The 18494-nt window shown below is 38.3% G+C and overlaps 1 protein-coding gene across 7 annotated transcripts in view; it reads right to left on the bottom strand.

Moving 5' to 3' along the window:
- magi2.S (membrane associated guanylate kinase, WW and PDZ domain containing 2 S homeolog) overlaps nucleotides 1–18197 on the bottom strand; it is a 375483-nt gene extending 357286 nt beyond the window's left edge. For 3 of the 7 annotated variants that reach the window (XM_018255755.2, XM_018255757.2, XM_018255756.2), the window contains exon 1: nucleotides 17553–18195. In XM_018255755.2, the coding sequence (XP_018111244.1) occupies nucleotides 17553–17850 (298 nt within the window). In that variant the 5' untranslated portion in view covers nucleotides 17851–18195. Of the gene's footprint in view, nucleotides 1–17552 lie in introns of all 7 variants that reach the window. The other 4 variants (XM_041588488.1, XM_018255760.2, XM_041588487.1 and 1 more) reach the window with 3 other exon arrangements.
- Between the last annotated feature and the right edge of the window lie 297 nt (nucleotides 18198–18494).

Here is an 18494-nt window from a genome sequence, read left to right as displayed (position 1 = left end):
AGATTGTGTGCTGTAAATTAGAACACAGATCTTCTTGCCGAATGCCAAAACATAAGGTGTTGCATTTTATCAAAATTCTTTATTAAGTTTTAATTCTGCTTTAATAATCCACAGATTAATAATAATAATAATAATTAATGCCACAGATGAATGATATCCAATTTTGAGAACTTTTACATGTATAAATGTATAATGTGCACCACACAGGTAAAATCAGCTCATATACTGCTATACTGATGCCTAAGGCCATTTATTCTTTATGCATCTGCTATATTTACGCTCTGCTTATGCTATTATGGTAATTCTCTTCATATAGAGTTTTACACTTGTATCCACTACATAGTAAGTAAGATTGAAAAAAAGACACACGTCCATCAAGTTCAACCTTTTAGTTTGTTTTTTTTAACCTGCCTGCCAGTTGATCCAGAGGAAGGCAAAAAAAACCATTTGAAGCCTCTCCAATTTGCCTCAGAGGGGGAAAAAATTCCTTCCTGACTCCAAAATGGCAGTCCCTGGATCAACTTGTACTATGAGCTATCTCCCATAACCCTGTATTCCCTCACTTGCTAAACACCATCCAACCCCTTCTTAAAGCTATCTAATGTATCAGCCTGTACAACTGATTCAGGGAGAGAATTCCACATCTTCACAGCTCTCACTGTAAAAAATCCCTTCTGAATATTTAGGTGGAACCTCTTTTCTTCTAATCGGAATGGGTGACCTTGTGTCAGCTGGAAAGACCTACTGGTAAATAAAGCATTAGAGAGATTATTATATGATCCCCTTATATATTTATACATAGTTATCATATAACCCCTTAAGCGCCTCTTCTCCAGCGTGAACATCCCCAATTTGGCCAGTCTTTCCTCATAGCTAAGATTTTCCATACCTTTTATCAGCTTAGTTGCCCTTCTCTGTACCCTCTCTAATACAATAATGTCCTGAGTGATGGAGACCAAAACTGTACGGCATATTCTAGATGGGGCCTTACAAGTGCTCTATACAGTGGAAGAATGACCCCCTCCTCCCTTGACTCTATTCCCCTTTTAATACAGTTCAAGACCTTATTTGCCCTTGATGCTGCTGACTGGCATTGCTTACTACAGCCAAGTTTATTATCTACAAGGACTCCAAGGTCCTTTTCCATAATGGATTTTCCTAGTGCAGTCCCATTAAGGGTATAAGTGGCTTGGATATTTTTACATCCCAGATGCATGACTTTACATTTATCAACATTGAATCTCATTTGCCACTTAGCTGCCCAGATTGCCAGTTTGTCAAGATCCTGTTGCAAGGATGCTGCATCCTGGATGGAATTAGTTGGGCTGGATAGTTTTGTGTCATCTGCAAACACTGATACACTACTTACATCACCCTCCCCTAAATCATTAATGAACAGATTACAAACCTTACTCCAAGTAGAGAATGTACCATAAGACCAAAGAAGAAAAAAAGTTGCACTCAACAACTCAATGCGGTGTACGCTGAGGTACCTCCAAATATTTATACAAAACGTTTCAAGGGCCGTCTGCCCCCTTTGTCAGTGATGCATCACTGACGAAGGGGGCAGACGGCCCTTGAAACGTTTGTCTTAATTTAGATTTTTCTTTTTTTTATATATTTATATATATATATATATATTTTTATATATATATATATATATATATATATATATATATATATATATATATATATATACACATATATACACATATATACACATATATACACATATATATATATAAATGATTTATTTACTGCAGTAAAAATAAAACATATTGAAAAGCCTCTTTACTCAACAACTATTGCATCTGTACTTGCTGTGAAAGCTTAAGTAATATTACCACTTTCTCTCTTCATCACTCCTCTACATGAAGAATGATTTCCAAATCTCCTGATTACTGTCTCTTGTGCACACCTCCTGCATTATGGAATGATTGTTGTTCTGTTTTTTTTCTACTACTTTTATGCTGCTTATCTGTCATTCCATTGTATTGTAGGCAATATTTAATGCATTTGTAAAAAGAAATGTTCTGGAGCTTTATTGTCTATTCACAGACACAGATATTCCTGTATTTTGTAGCTTTATGTGTAATGGGTTTCCAGATAATAGATCCCACATCTGTACCTTCATTTTTAGGTTTTTCTTTATTGCTTAATGAAAATATTAAAATATGAATATATTATTTCATCCAGTCTAGCTGGCCATATACTTCCTTATAGTATAAACTTCCTAGTTGGCAGAATTCGAATATAATATTGTGTGTCTGACCTGCGCTAAGAATTGGGTTAAACTACCAGTATACATGACATACATAGATAAAAAATATTGGCAAGCTTATTATAGTTCTATTGCAATTTAACTATATTAAACAATTTTAAGCTGTAACATAAAGATAATAATAAATCACCTGAAATTCTTCAGACCAGTTCGTCAGTTTTAAACACTAGAAGCATTTTCAGGGCCAGAATTCTACTGGTATTATATGGTATATGCTACTATACTACTACTATTAATGGTTCTAAATTGTATCAGAACCTAGAAGGAGATGGGACATTTTGAGCAACCTGGGACAGTAGGAAGAGTTGAAATGAAAATATGCACAATACAAACATTGTTTTTCTGTGCATGTATTTCACCTCCAAAAAAGACATTGCACATTTTTTGGTTTGTGCCACTGCATGTGTATATCTTAAAATCAAAGTTATTTTGCAACCAAAAAAGCAAGCATCCTTAAACAAGTGTATAAATAAAACTAGCAGTGTAATAATCATCTTTTTTTGGCGGATTTTCGCATATGCGTGAACCGCCGCCGGGCCTGAGGGGGTGCAGGCCCTGGTGTGATTGCGCTCCCAGGTTGTTCCGCCACTGATGTTCTCTCTGTAACAAAATTTGCATTTGGTGATGATTAACAATACTTTACCTTTGTGCTAGTAATGAATACTGTATATCTCTATTTAGCTACCTTAGTGTGGTCTAAGCATTCGGATGAACTTCCTTAGACAATTGGCACTATGTTTTATACAATAAGAAATACAAGATGTTTATTTATAGCATAGTATCCTAGTAATCCTGCCTCTTCTGTAAAAACTGTACAATGTAATTATATGATGTGGTTTATGTTTTGATCCGTTCTCTATCACATCCTATGTCTAAATTTTTAAGGATAATATACTGTAGCAACATACGTTTGTTACTGCGGCTAAGGCACACAAGGCAATTTTGAGTAGGCGTGTCCTGTTTAGTCTACTTAAAAATGCAGTATTTAAAGTTAAAATACCTAAAATTAGCTCAGAGAATACAAATTTAAATTAACAAATTAAAATCTCCTGCACTATTCTACTGTAAGGTGTAGATCTAGATATACAAGAGAAAGAGAGAGAGACTTAGCACTCGTATATTATTGTTGTTTAGGCCAGTTCCTAAATGACACAAGCTAGACACCATTTGAAAAGCTATACAGTATTATCAGGGTGCAGTCTAACTCAGTATGTAGTTTGGTCTGGCCTATGGCCAACAACATAGATTTGAAACAGAGTATTTTCCCAAGGACACACTATCGCTGCACTGAATTTTTATCTTCCAAGTGTTTTGAACAAATTTCACGTGGCAAATAAATACAGTGATAAAGTCACCCATCTGGCTAAAGCCTTAAGGGTAACATAAATTAAAGATAAATCTTTATAAACAGACCATATTTTACCTTAAAGAATGTAAAGGGCCAGTGACACCTGGAAATAAAAATCATTTAAAAGTAAAAACCATTTACGAGTAATGTTCATAAAATTCAGCACCAAGTGATATTTTTATTAAAACTACCTGTAGTTATTCTGATTTGAGGGAAGGGGGGAAAGGATATATGAGAGAGAGAGGAGAGAGGACATGCCAGCGAGAACGTATCTGCTACAATGTACAGAGTTTTAATTTTGCTTTATTCAGTAGGCCAATAATAATAATTGCTATATCTACATCATCTATAGGGCAGGTCTGGTATAAGTATCTATAAAATGACCCTAATTACCTTTAACCAAGGTTAATATAACATCAAGGAACAAATATCTATTACACTGTAATAATACACACACACAGTTATGAGTGCATTAGGATACCAGTTGCTATTTTACAGTTTTTCACCATTCTTTACTCTTGGCTTTGAACAATAGGACGACAACAACTGCTTTCTAGACATATACTCAGTGCCAAATATGGATGATAACCCAAAATGTCTATCAAACTCCTTGGTTAGCCAGTGTTTTCTAATGAAATCATCATTCTACTTCAGTGAAACCCTTAAACATGTTTCATATGGATCACTACATGGATAGCACTACTTTATGCACATTGCTACACTGTAAAGCTTAACTGGTGAAAGTATATCTGTGAGTTGTAGTTGAGGCACTTTTGGGTTTGACTAACACTGAAATCGGATTTTTATTTGCCATACTGTTTCAGTTTCCACCATTACAACTATGGACTGGATTGTGTCGGTTCTGTCATATAATTTACTTGTTTGCTGAAATATCACGAGTTCCAGAAATATAAAACAGAAAAACTGTTGAACAGCACAGCAGATGTTCCATTTCTTATTTTCAATTTTGCAAATACTGGTGAGTTTAAGGAGTGTTTCCATTTTTATGTCATTGTGGCAAATATTGTTAGGTAGACTGACCTAGGCAGTGTTATCAATATGCTGTGAAATGATGGATCTTTGCTTACAATAAACGTACAATATTTTTTTTGCTTTGTGTTTTTTTACCCCATATCACAAGAGACACTTGTGAACAACTTGTAGTTATATATGAATATATAATCCTTTGTATCATAGTTGGAGACAGAATGGGAAAAACAATGATCGAAACAGAAGAGGAACAGAGTTAAAGGTTTACTTAATCTGTATTTGCATTCACTCAGTAAATATCATTTGCAACCGTATTCCACATAAATAAGGCTTATATCTTGCTCACAAAATGCAGAGTTGCAATGCTCCAAACCAACCATTGCTACTTACATTTTAAAGTCCCCATCACATACAGTCATATGAAAAAGTGTGAGAACCCCTCTTAATTCTTTGGAGTTTTGTTTATCATTGGCTGAGCTTTCAAAGTAGCAACTTCCTTTTAATATATAACATGCCTTATGGAAACAGTAGTATTTCAGCAGTGACATAACGTTTATTGGATTAACAAAAAATATGCAATATGCATCATAACAAAATTAGACAGGTGAATACATTTGGGCACCACAACAGAAATAATACATCAATACTTAGTTGAGCCTCCTTTTGCAAATGTAACAGCCTCTAGATGCCTCCTATAGCCTTTGATAAGTGTCCGGATTCTGGATGGCGGTATTTTTGACCATTTGTCCATACAAAATCTCTCCAGTTCAGTTAAATTTGATGGCTGCCGAGCATGGCCAGCCTGCTTCAAATCATCCCATAGATTCCAGAATATTGTACTTCTCCCTCTGCATAAATGCCTTTGTAGATTTTGAAGTCTGTTTAGGACACACCGCGAGTACATTGGCGCTGGTGTTTTCTCATTATAGCAGGCGGAAGACAGGGGGAAGGCAGTTTGGGGAGATTGTCGCCCCGCAAAAGAGGTGATTAAATCTCCCCGAATCTACCCGTGTGCCCCTGCCCTTAAAGGAATTATTTAGTGTAAAAATAAAAACTGGGTAAATAGATAGGCTGTGCAAAATAAAAAATGTTTCTAATATATTTAGTTAGCCAAAAATGTAATGTATAAAGGCTGGAGTGATTTGATGTATAACATGTCAGTCAGAACACTACTTCCTGCTTTTCAGCTCTCTTGGTTTACACTGACTGGTTAACCTGGTTACCAGGCAGTAACCAATCACAGACTTGAGGGGGGGCCACATGCTTTTGAATCTGAGCTGAATACTGAGGATCAATTACAAACTCACTGAACAGAAATGTACCATGTGGCCCCCCTTCAAGTCGCTGACTAGCTCAGAGTTATAGAGCTGAAAAGCAGGAAGTTGGATTCTGGTTGTTTTATTAGACATCTGTTCACTCCAGCCTTTATACATTACATTTTTGGCTAACTAACTATATTAGAAACACTTTTATTTTGCACAGCCTATCTATTTACCCAGTTTTTATTTTTACACTGAACAATTCCTTTAATGTGTAATTTGTGAGCACTATGTAAACACACAAGTACAAAGTACAGTACAAGTTCAAAGAATACCAGCCTTTTAAAAGCATAATATCATGCTAAAGAATATTTTACTATTTTGTTCTTATTGTTCTTAAACTGCTAATTGAAGATAAGATAACTGGTTGTACTCCAGTTGTTGTAAAAATAAAAACACTGTAGAAACACTACTATAGTTCATATCAACAAGATGCTGAGTAGCAATGGCGGAAATTGAAAAAAGGCTATATGGCACAGGTTAAATAGTGGATAACAGATAAAACCATTATGTTCAAAAGAGCTTATCTGCTATCTGCTGTGTAACTTGATCATTTAAATGGCTGCCCCATTGCTACACAGCAGCGTATTTAATATACACAATAGTAGTGTTTCTGATGCAAACACAGCAGTTTTACTAGTACAGGACAACACTGCATTATATTTTTACTACTTTAAAACAGTTTCATTTTTTGATGTTACTGGTCCTTTAAGTAGATCATATCCACTGACATCTCAGAGTCTAGGTCCCTGCTCACCTCCTCATGAAAAGCAATTCAATTAGTCTGACAAGATCTGTTAAGCATACAGTAAAAATGTGCTGGCACAAACTCAGCAGATCAGCTCAGCGGGGTCCTTCTGCACCATCTTCTGAGGATATGGAAAGAAGATGGCCCAGGAGGACACTGCTGCGCTTCTCTGTAGTACCCTGGGATGAATATCTGCCCTTCGACCTTTATTTACCTTTACATGTTGAATTTCCTCCTGAGTCACCCATGCTTCAATACTTATATTATTAGATGACATATCACTAATTTCTTTGGTGGCTACAGGGGCTCCTGCATACCTCCCAACATTTTGAAAATAAAAAGAGGGACAAAAAAGTTGCTGCGCGTAGCGTGGCAATTTTTTTGACCACGCCCGTTTTTGTGGCCACCCCCCCTAATTACCATGTTCATTTCGCAGGTTATAAAACTTTGAACATATTTGTGTTTTTTTTCAGTTATTACAGTTTTGCTAATGAAGATGAATTTCCTTTTAAGCTGTGAGTCTAACTTTTCCCAAGGGACCTGTTATCTTATATTGTTAAGATTACTTATTTGCGTATCTAGATTGAATTGTTACAAATGTATCTTTTCTTTTGTTGTGGCTGTTCTGGGCTCTCTGCCAAAAGCCAATTAAGTTAGAAACTTTGTTTCTTTTTCTGGCTGTTCAGTGCAGAAAAAAAGGGGCCTTTTCAGTACAAATGAGGGACTGCAGGTTGAGCTGTCAAAAGAGGGACTGTCTCTCTAAAAACAGGACAGTTGGGAGGTATGTCCTGTGAGATCTTTGCCCTTGTTCCACTGGTAAGTTAAAGCGTCCCTGAGTATAGGCTATGCCATTTAGGTAAGCTTCCTAATTTACAATTTGTATTTACAATACAATTTTAAATGCTACAATACAGTAACAATCAGAGTCGGACTGGACATCGGGGGGCCCACTGGGTTCCAAACCTCCGTGCCCCCCCTGCATGCATGCGCAAATGCTTGTCCCCCTGGCAGCACACAATTGCAAACACCGGCACAAATGCGCATTCGCGAAGTCCAATGCAGTTTTTTTTGGGGGGCCTAGCAGATCAGGGGAGGGGGGCTGGCCTGGGCCTGATAACAATATAGTATTGGGTAATAGATGTTGGTATTTAACAGACTGCGGCGATCTAAGGCTAGCCTGATAATGAAAAAAGACAAGCAATTAATTATGTTTGACATTTACAGTATGCTGAAACAGAACATGATTCTATGGATCTTTTTGTAATCTATCCTAATGGTTGCTGTGATCTAGCTTTCAGTTTAGCTGGAGTTGCCTTGGGAATATTAAAAACCTTTTTTCCAGTGCTAAAAAGTAAATAATGTTTTTAAATTATTGAACAGATTATGACAATTATACCAATAAGTATACCAACACATTTCCTGTACTTAAAATGTTCACAACAGTCATACTGAGGATTTTATCATTGACAACAGAATAAAACCTGCCTGGGAGAGTTATAAAGCAGCACACGGAGACACATGAACAAATACAGTGAATCACGTATAATGTCTGTGTGACAACAAATACTGTAAGCATTTACAACTAGGTCTTCATTAGAATTCTGCATTTTAACACATCAACATAAAATGTTTTTATTCTTCCTTTACATTACATGAAAAGCTTTTGCACTGAGCTCCACTGATTATTCATCAGTAACTAAATGATTAAGAAACAAGCCAAGATCAAAAGGCTCCTTTTCCTATCAAATTTCTCATATTATGTTCCTATTAAAGCCTAAAACTACTTTGGTCCTCTGTTTGAAAGGCTTGCTAATTGATCAGCAGTTTACACTGTCTCTTCAGTTAATGCTGTACAGTAACAATATATGCAGTCAGATTAGCATTTAATATTCTAATTGACTTCCAGGGGCACATTTACTATTGGTCGAATATCGAGGGTTAATTAACCCTCGATATTCGACCGTCAAAGTAAAATCCTTCTACTTCGAATATCGAAGTCGAAGGATTTAACGCATTTTTTTGAACGATTAAATCCTTCGAATCGAATGATTTTCCTTCGATCCCAAATTGGCTAGAAAGCCTATGGGGACCTTCCCCCTATTATTTCCCATAACCGTAGTGCAGGCTTTTTCAGCTCCCACCTCTGTTGGAGAAACTTTTTTTTCTATGGTAGGTGCCCTTTAAGGTAATGCTACATATTGGAATAGTTCTACATAAATTGAGCTTTATATAAACAAGCTGTTTTTCAAAGCTGTACGTACCTTTAAGAAAGGAGCACTTGATATTTTTTGTGAGCTATTTATAATATTCTGGATGCCCGCCAATATTTTGTAGTTGCTATATTGCTGAGATAAACAAGCTGAACATTGGTGACCCTGTGTGTATCACAATTAAATATCACTTAATTCAATGTCACTCTGCCAGAAGCAGCAAGCTCAGGAAGAAAAGGTCCCTGTAATCCTTATTTAACAATGTTGCAAGAGAATGTTATTATATGAGGGAGGGGGTTTCTTGACTAAATACTATAGTTTCCTTAACCAGAGTGCAGTATCTATTGGCCTACACCTCAAGGTGAAAATAAAAGGTGGGGAGGAAACATTTTTTAAAGATAGTTCCCTTTAAGGTAATGCTGAAATAAAAGTTCTGCATAAAAGGGCACCTATTGCAAAAAATAGTTTGAAGGGAAATGCAAACTACGGTTTTATTAATTCTATATACTTTACATTTTGACCTATAGATATTTTGAACTTCATAGCTCTTTTTTGCAAATGATTTCAGGAACTTTGTGAAATTTCTGTAAAATACCTTGAAACTTATATGTATCTGCAACACAAGCTTGGACTTGACTTATTAAAGTAGCAACTAGCAATTGTTCATAGCAAAGGCATGAGATATAGAGTACAGTGTTGGTTAGCATAGGCCAGACATGCCCTTACTGTGTCTGTAGCAACTCCCAAACTTTTACATCTGAAACAGAGCTTGAGCAGTTCAACTAGAGTGGAAGGCATGATGGGAAATGCAAAAACATTGCGTATTATGCTCCCTTTTTGCACTTTTGTCATGCTCCACCTGTCTTAGAGGCAATATGTGAGGAGATGTGAGCCAATCCGAAGTGTGACTAACAGTTCAGGTGGAATAGTAGTTCAGCCAAGTCAAGGCAGACAAAGTAGTCAAATAAGCAGGCAGGGATCAATGCAGGCAGAGTTCAAGTGTAGTCAAGGTAGAAAGCAGAAGTCCAAACCATAACCAAATTATCAGGATACAAGTTCACAGGAGCAAAGTTTATCACCAAACACAGAACTATTCCCTGAGCATCCTTTTAAGGAGGGTGTTTTGGCACTAAACCTAGTGATGCCTGTGTCCCGTCGCACGCTCACATTAGCGGTAGTTTAGATGCCCGCGTCCGTTTCGTTGCATGGAGAGTGCTGACACACATACATTTACATCAGCGCACGTTTTGATGCACGCGTCCATACACGCACATGAGAATGATATGATTTGGAGGGAGGATCTTTAGCTAAGGCATTCGCACCAAACCTGACACCATATAGTTAATGACCATACAAAGCATGGACATTTGGAATATAAGGATAAGCTTAAAATATCAAGCTGGCACTATTCCGGAACCCCGAAAATCGGGATTTCGGAGTTCCGGAATAGTACCAGCTTGATATTTGAGGTATTTGTATGTGTTTCCCCTTTGCTGAGGGTTTGGAGCATGAGCACCCGGACCCATTGTGGAAAGCGGTAAGCTTATCCTTATATTCCAAATGTCCATGCTTTGTATGGATAAGCTTACCGCTTTCCACAATGGGTCCATGCTCCAAACCCTCAGCAAAGGGGAAACACATACAAATACCTCAAATATCAAGCTGGCACTACTCCGGAAAAATCGGGATTTCGGGGTTCCGGAATAGTACCAGCTTGATAATTGAGGTACCTCTGACACCAGCCAACTTGTGTCACAAATGTCAATAATTATGTATTTATGCATGAAATGTACAATACTACTATGTGTACATTTGTTTAAAATACAATTTACTTTTCCTTTACATCTCCTGATCGTGGAATTTGTGAGAGCCTGCCTGTTGGAGTAGTTTTCCTCCTTGAGCTGTAAGTCTGGGTCATGTGCACCCAGCCCCCCCACATCACTGTTGGTGAGCTTTGGTACTGTTGACTACACATTATAAACTTTTCCCACAACAAAAAAAAGTGTTTTTAGCTGCGCTCCCCCGTGTTCCGGTTTCATGCGTTCAGTCGCAGGGGAGAGTAAATGCACTGAATTCTTTTCAATGTGGCTGTACTCACACAGATGCATGTAAGCACCGAACGCAGGTTGGGAAGCAGCATGTTGCATTCTTCCTGCATTCGGGGCTTACATGCGTCTTATGCCCAAGTGCCTTCCCTTACCTGCCCCCCCAATGCAGGCAGAACTAGTCCACTCTGGAGTGCAAGAATCTACTCCTGTAGGAGCTTACAGCAGGACATGCTGCAAAATGTGAAAAACATGGAGGGGTTGCAGACTGTGGACTTTTGAAATTCTATTCTGCTCTGTCATTTGTAAATGATCACTGAGGGGTGATTTTACACTCCTTTGTGCTCTAGCTCCTGGGCAATTGTATATTAGGCCTACATTAAGAGGTATGAGATCTATTATCCAGAATGCTTGAGACCAGGAGTTATCTGCTTAAGGAAGCTTTCTGTAATTTGGCTCACCATACGATATTTCAATAAAAATAATTTAAACATTAAGGGGCCGATTCACTAAGGGTCGTATATCGAGGGTTAATTAACCCTCGATATTCGACTAGGAACTAAAATCCTTCGACTTCGAATATCTAAGTCGAAGGATTTAGCGCAGATAGTTCGATCGAAGGATTTAACTCCAACGATTGAAGGAATATCCTTCGATCAAAAAAAGTTAGCCAAGCCTATGGGGACCTTCCCCATAGGCTAACATTGACTTCGGTAGCTTTTAGATAGCGAACTAGGAGGTCGAAGTTTTTTTTAAAGAGACAGTACTTCGACTATCGAATGGTCAAACGATTTTTACTTTGAATCCTTCGATAGTCGTAGTCGAAGGTCGAAGTAGCCCATTCGATGGTCGAAGTAGCCCAAAAAAACTTTGAAATTCAAAGTTTTTTAACTTCGAATCCTTCACTCGAAGTTAGTGAATCGGCCCCTAAATAACCCCTATAGAATTATTTTGCCACCAATATGGATTTATGCAGCTTAATTAGGAACAAGAACAAGGTGCAGTTTTATATAACAGAGAAAAAGGAAATCATTTATAAAAATGTAATTATTTGCTTTTAAAGAAGTTTTTGGATAAAGGATCCCAGACCTGTACTACTCTTCTTGCATTGTTAGTTATAACTGTTAATTATACAATACAAAAGTCTTGGACATAGAACATCGATACATCATGCCTAGAAACTGTTTGGCTAATTCAAGTTGCCTTAAATATAATGTCTGGATTTTTGGGGCAATGTGTCATGTCCAACTGTGCTGGAAACAGCTGTACAATGTGTAACTGCATACGAGTAATACAAGCACTCCTACAAACTTGTGTGGCATGCTGCTTTCAGCTCATTCGTTTGTAATGCTTCAGTCTCATAACTGGTAAATTGCAGCATCACTTCCAGATTTTCTACCTACTCACCGTTTCAGCACTAGTTCAGTTATGATCACAGTTCGGCTAATTGCAAGCACTAAAGAAAATATTTTTCTGCAAGAAAAGATAAATACTGAGGGTTGTTCATCAGCAAAAAGGCACTGTAAGCAAAACATTGGAACTCTTTAGAAATGCTGACTCCATTAGTGAAATGTAATTTGCTGATAAACTTAAAGAAAGCTGCAGTGGAAAGCGTATTATGCTAATTTAATGGTTTTTCAAATACACAAATAATAATAATTCAACTTTCCTACCTCCTCATGCATTGCTATGGACAACTGAGACCAGAGCCACAGAGTGAGAGTATGCATAGGTGTGGAATAAAAGTCACTGATGCAGAACTATGCTGAAAACTTTAATTAAAGTTTACAGCAAAAGTCTACATCAGTGACTTTTATTCCACACATACATATGGTTTCAATATATTGGCTTCAATGAAGGGAAGCAGTGGGTAAGGTCTACAATTTGCTTAAATGATGGTGTTTGACCCCAGTGGATGTACAGAGCCTGAAATGGGAGTCTATAGGTGCAAGTAGCATTCTTTAAAGCACCTAAGTTACACAAAAAGTGCAGTGTGGACTGCAATGGTTCAAATTGGGGAAGCCTGGGTGATGGCTCTGATGAGCAGGCTGTAAGGTGGCTTCCAATATCCTTATATTTTGTTGCTGGGGTAAATTGAAGGGCAACTAAACACTCCCAAACAAATCAATGTGTGCTCTTCTGAGCACTTTTTATTTCCTTTAGTCCTTCTTGTTATTTTATCGATGCTGATATTATGATTTCCAAAGCAACGCCCCCTGCTGTTAACGGACGGGAGGCAATAAAAATTTGTAGATTTAATTATTTATTTATATAGCACAAGCTAGTTATACAGTCCTTAATCATAAACATGGATCTTAAAATAATTTCACAAACAATACTAAACATAGGATTGGAGGGCTCTTCCCAGAGAAGCTTACACATTTTCTCATCTCATGTCAGCTTGTTTCATATAATAACTTGACAAGGGAGAGTCACGTAAGGAGCACCGGTGTCGCAAATTATTATATGTGCTTAAAAAAGAGTTCAGGCTGATTTATTGTATATTTCTGCAAAAACCCTCATAATCCCTTCCTTCTCTTCCACTTCTTGCTCTTTGCAGGGGAGCCTGCGGCTCTCGGGTCACTGCACTGTAGGGCAGCTAGCAGGACCTGATAAGGAACTGAAGCCTGACTTTGCTTGTCTGGCAGCAGGGCTGTGATTGGCTGCCCCCTCCTACTATACTACTGTTAGGACACACCCACCCCTCATTTGAAACAGAGACTGGGACCAGTGAACCTCTATAGGGAGCTCTAATAAAGGGGCTATTTTTAAAGATAATATTAATTTTTAGCACCATGTAAAAGCAACACCATATATTACTCATAATTGCCTACAAAATTAGGTTTTTTTTCATTCATGCTATATGTCTCCTTTAAAATGTACTCTCTCTGGGGTTTCAATCTGGTACCTCAGTAATCAAAGTGCAGATTCTGAACTGTTACAATTTGCTACATTTGGATAGACACTGCATCTTAATATTATTAATTTGATGTTTATTATTAAAAGTTACGTTTTATTACCAAGATTCAGGCTACCTTTGTTGTTTATATAGTGGGGTGTTATAATATGGGTTGGTTGTGAAAATGTGCCTGTTTGCTGTATTTTGCTCCATTTGGTGGTACAAGTTGTGTGTGAGCACAAGGTGATGCAGGGCACACATATAGAGAGAGAGAGTAACACAACAAACATTGTGTGTATTAAACAGGCCAAACCCCTCTATCCCTGTGCAGTTTACAGCTCATATTGTTTTGAGCATCTCTAAGTCCTACAGTATTTAATAGCTCTTGCTCTCAGATTTTACAAATTTGCAAATTCTCGCTGAGACACCCCCCCTCCCATCCCTACATAATTAACAGCCTGCTTGGATTCTCCTGCTGCCTAACCATGCCACTACATTTGTCATCTGTCTTTCCCTGATCCCATCACAGTATCCAAAACCTTCCAATCTTTCTCACATGGTTTTCTTTGATGAACTAACTTCCCCCAGGGCCCTTGTATCAGATATTTCTTTATGAAGAATTTCACACATTTTCTCATTCTTAAAAAAAAAAAAAAAAACACACAACAACAACAACCGTACAATGCTGCTGGGAATAAATGAGACCACAAGCAGAACCTGAAAAAGATGGCTAATGCTATGCACTCCAGAAAGAAGGGACCATGCAGGCCAAGTCCCACTAGTTATATTCCTGGCATTGGATACGCCAGTCTGACCCTGATCAGCAGGTACCATTTGCTGGCCACATGTTTATAGGCACACATCTTATAGTTGCTATGGGTTACAGCACCTGGATAGAGTTTCTATCTTTTATTACATATGTGGATATGTGTCTATATTCATCTTAACAGGATGGAGGCATACAAACTGGCATTGTTGCTTTTATATGCTTCTGCAGGTACTCATCTTCAGATGACCATACAGAAACAATGGGATCCATTTGTAACCAGCTTGAAACCTGTGCTATAGGATAAACTGAGGTGGTCATCTATACATATGCAGCCTAATATGTCTGTCATTAGAGTTACTATGGCTAGGCTACTATCAACTGACCAGTAACAGATACTAATCAAATAATTGAAGGATAAGGTCAATGTCCCACAGAAGCTTGAAGCTTCCAACTGTGGGGTCAGGTGTGTGATCCTGTGGTGTGGAACAGGTATGACTATGATAGCAGCCCTCCAGCTATTAACAACACCTACTACCATCTCTTACATCAAATGGCTGTGGAACAATGCAATACATTATAATTCAACAACAGTTAAGAGAATAACATGATACTGGTAGTTTTATTATCAATCAGTATTTTTTTTCCAAGCAGTACTGATCCTACCTTCTCTTTTTAATCTTAGTCCAATCATTTGCATTTGGATAAAGGATTCTGAGGGGTGTTAGAACTCGATGCCGCTGCTGAGATTTAACACCGCATAGGATAGAATGGTGTTCAACTGCTAGAAATTGTAAATTAACAGCAGCAGAAAACAGAATATACTTGTACGTGTATTGAGGTACAGCAACAGAATCACACCACTAAGAAAGAAGTGTATGTTCATCTCTGTTCATACATAACATCTTTACATTCTGGTTTCATATCAGTCAACTGCATCTTCCTGAAGGGAGTTCTGAAAACTATATATTGGGAATGGGGAAGTCATTTAAACTGTACATAGCTGGCACATATGACAGGTATTTGAACTTAACTAGTGTTGCATTAAATATATATATATATATATATATATATATATATATATATATATATATATATATATATATATATATATATATATATATATATATATATATATATATATATATTTTATTATTATTATTATTATTACATTTTTATATTTATTATTTGAGACACATATGCCTGGGATTAGTGTACATAGGTATACACTTCAGCAGGCCTAGATGGGAGGAGAAATGATAGCACATGCCTCTCAGGTACTTCCCTTCCTTCTGCTGTCAGTAAGCTCTTATCAATTATTTTTAGGAGAAACGTATCCAGTGTTACTTTTAAAGATGACTTCATGTCAATAGTGGGGCCTGGTGGAGATGTGAGCAGTGTCATGAGATCATTTTGTTGTTACTAAGGGCCCTGGATCTTGTAAATAACCTGATTGTTCTCATTGCATCCGAGCTGTCATTAACCTGACATGCAGTAACCCTGCTTAAATGCAAAGCACTTGGTATTACATAAGGTTTAGTTATTTAATTCAGACAGGGCTATGGCTTAACACACTTGTTAATACAAATCCCTAATACGTACATGTTTGGTAGTTGTTTGTGGATAGTGCATGTGATTATATGACCATACCCTTTAAACTGACAAACTTGGAAGTTAATTTTTACATTTCATGCATGAATAGTTGCTCTTCATGAAGACATATTCCTATAATTGTTGAATATCAATTAACGTTCACTGTGTCCCTCCAAGGTTTCCAAGTAATCCAGGCTAGTCATTTGCCACCTTGGGTTTCAAGTGCCACCTCTTGTGCTCTAACATTAATGGTCACTATACAGGTCACATCTGAAAGTTTGCAGCTGCCCAGAATCATTAGAAAAGGGAGGAATTAGGCCATTTAGAAGACAGCATCTTGCACCCATTGCTACATTTTACAAATCTGAACCAGAGTTGCTGCAAACGTGCGAACTGCAATATTTAAAAAGAAATACACAGCAATATATATTGTGAAAATGAAAAAGAACACCTACTGGGCACATGTTATGAAACTGAGAACAAGCAATTTAAAGGGGATGTTAAATTTCCAAACACTTTTTTCCCTGTTCAGTTGTTTTTTACATAAAACCATTCCTTTTTATTTTTTGCACACTCCTATGTACCCTAGAGCATCTAAGAAAAAGGGGGTCATAGACTCTATAGCATTAGCATATGATATAATAGTTGATACATTTCTTACTAGCAGTGTCAAGCTCTACTGAGCATACTCTCCAAGCTTTACAAGTGATTCTCTAAAGCTGCTGAGAAATGTATAGACTCAATAGCAATTTGGGACTGTCTAGAGATTTTACAAACTCTGCACAAACAGTGCAACAGAGCTTTTTCCTAGGGTTAATAACAGGCATTATTAGGCACAGTGCTATGTCGTTGCACACACTGATCAGGACAACAAATCTTGCAGCATACAGCAGTTCAGTGCCACCAACCCACACATGGTAATAGCCTCCTTGCCTGCCCCAAGCAATCCCCTCTATTAGGTGCTCTATGTGCAGCTGAAACACACAAGTTACTCTGGCAACAGTTTCACCGGCAGCCTGGCAGGCTCTGTTTCCTTCTGTACACTGTGCTGCAAGTTCTGCAATGCAGGGCTGGATACATTATATATGTGGATATGTATAGTGTCCATCAAAGAAGATGCATCTGACATTGTTTGCAGGAGACCCCTCTGCAGCAACCCACTAAACTACTTTGCCCTATATTTATAAGGTATGGTGATATCTGCATAGTAAGTGCAATTAATACCAATGTCAACTGTACAATTTATGCAGGGTAGGGGGTGTGCATGGCACTTCACTTTGTGTTGTACAGTGAATAAAGCATGAGCCAGTCATGTTCATGTACAAAGGGGATAAGAATAAAAAGGCAGCTTACCTTGTTTCACACACTTTATTCTAATGGGGTCCTTGCAGTGTTTGATGACAGCCAGTACATCCCTGATAGTAAGTCCAGCCACTGAGGTCTCATTCACCTCTAGGACTAGTTCCTCCGGCACCAGTTTGCCACTCTGATAGGATACCTTGCCAGGCTTTACCTCTCCGAGGTGAGGGAATTGGCCACTCTCTGCTCCCCCTATGATCTCAAAGCCCAGCTCCCCTTCCTGGCCCCTCTCAATTACACACTCGTGGACTTTGTTTGTCCAGTGGTTTTTCCGTTTCAGGCTTTTGGACATTGCAGATAGTGAGTAGGGTGCCTGGGATGGGGTGAACACGAGCTCCTGCTGTGGAGGGGGTCCTTGCTGTGATGCTGATGAATGGCCAGACTTTGCTGATGGGGAAGCAGCAATAAGAAGAAGAAGTACGCTAGCCTTTGGCAGGAGCCCTGCTGTTCCCACATGCACTGTGTGTGTGTGTGTGTCTGTGTGAGTGTCAGTTGTGTATGCTAGCTTATCTCCATGCTGACTGCTCCAGGGGCTGTGTTGTAGTGTGTGTGTGTGTGTGTACTAGTTGTACAGTAATCACTGGCAGAGGGAGGGAGGGGAAGGATGGAGAGCAGCAGAGGGAGGAGGAGGGTTGGGAGCTGCCTGCTCTCGCTTCTCTCTAACCCGGTAGTGAAGTGTAAGAGGGAGGCTGCTTGTGTTTGCCAGGCAACCAGAGAGGAGGCGGCCACTGCCACAGCAGCTCCTTCATGTTGCTTTCACTTTGTCTGATGTTTCCTTACATCAATGGGCAGATTTATTTATAGAACACTCATAGATAATATGCGCCTTATCCCTAGCATGAATTGAAATATTCTGAATTCCACAGCCTGAAAGTCCACAGGAACCTTCATAGATTAGTTGGCCACTTGCAAACTATCCATTCAGCATACAATATA

Source organism: Xenopus laevis, chromosome 3S (genome assembly GCF_017654675.1).
Source record: "Xenopus laevis strain J_2021 chromosome 3S, Xenopus_laevis_v10.1, whole genome shotgun sequence".
Classification (NCBI taxonomy): Eukaryota; Metazoa; Chordata; class Amphibia; order Anura; family Pipidae; genus Xenopus; species Xenopus laevis.
This window is presented reverse-complemented; position numbering and strand designations above follow the sequence as displayed.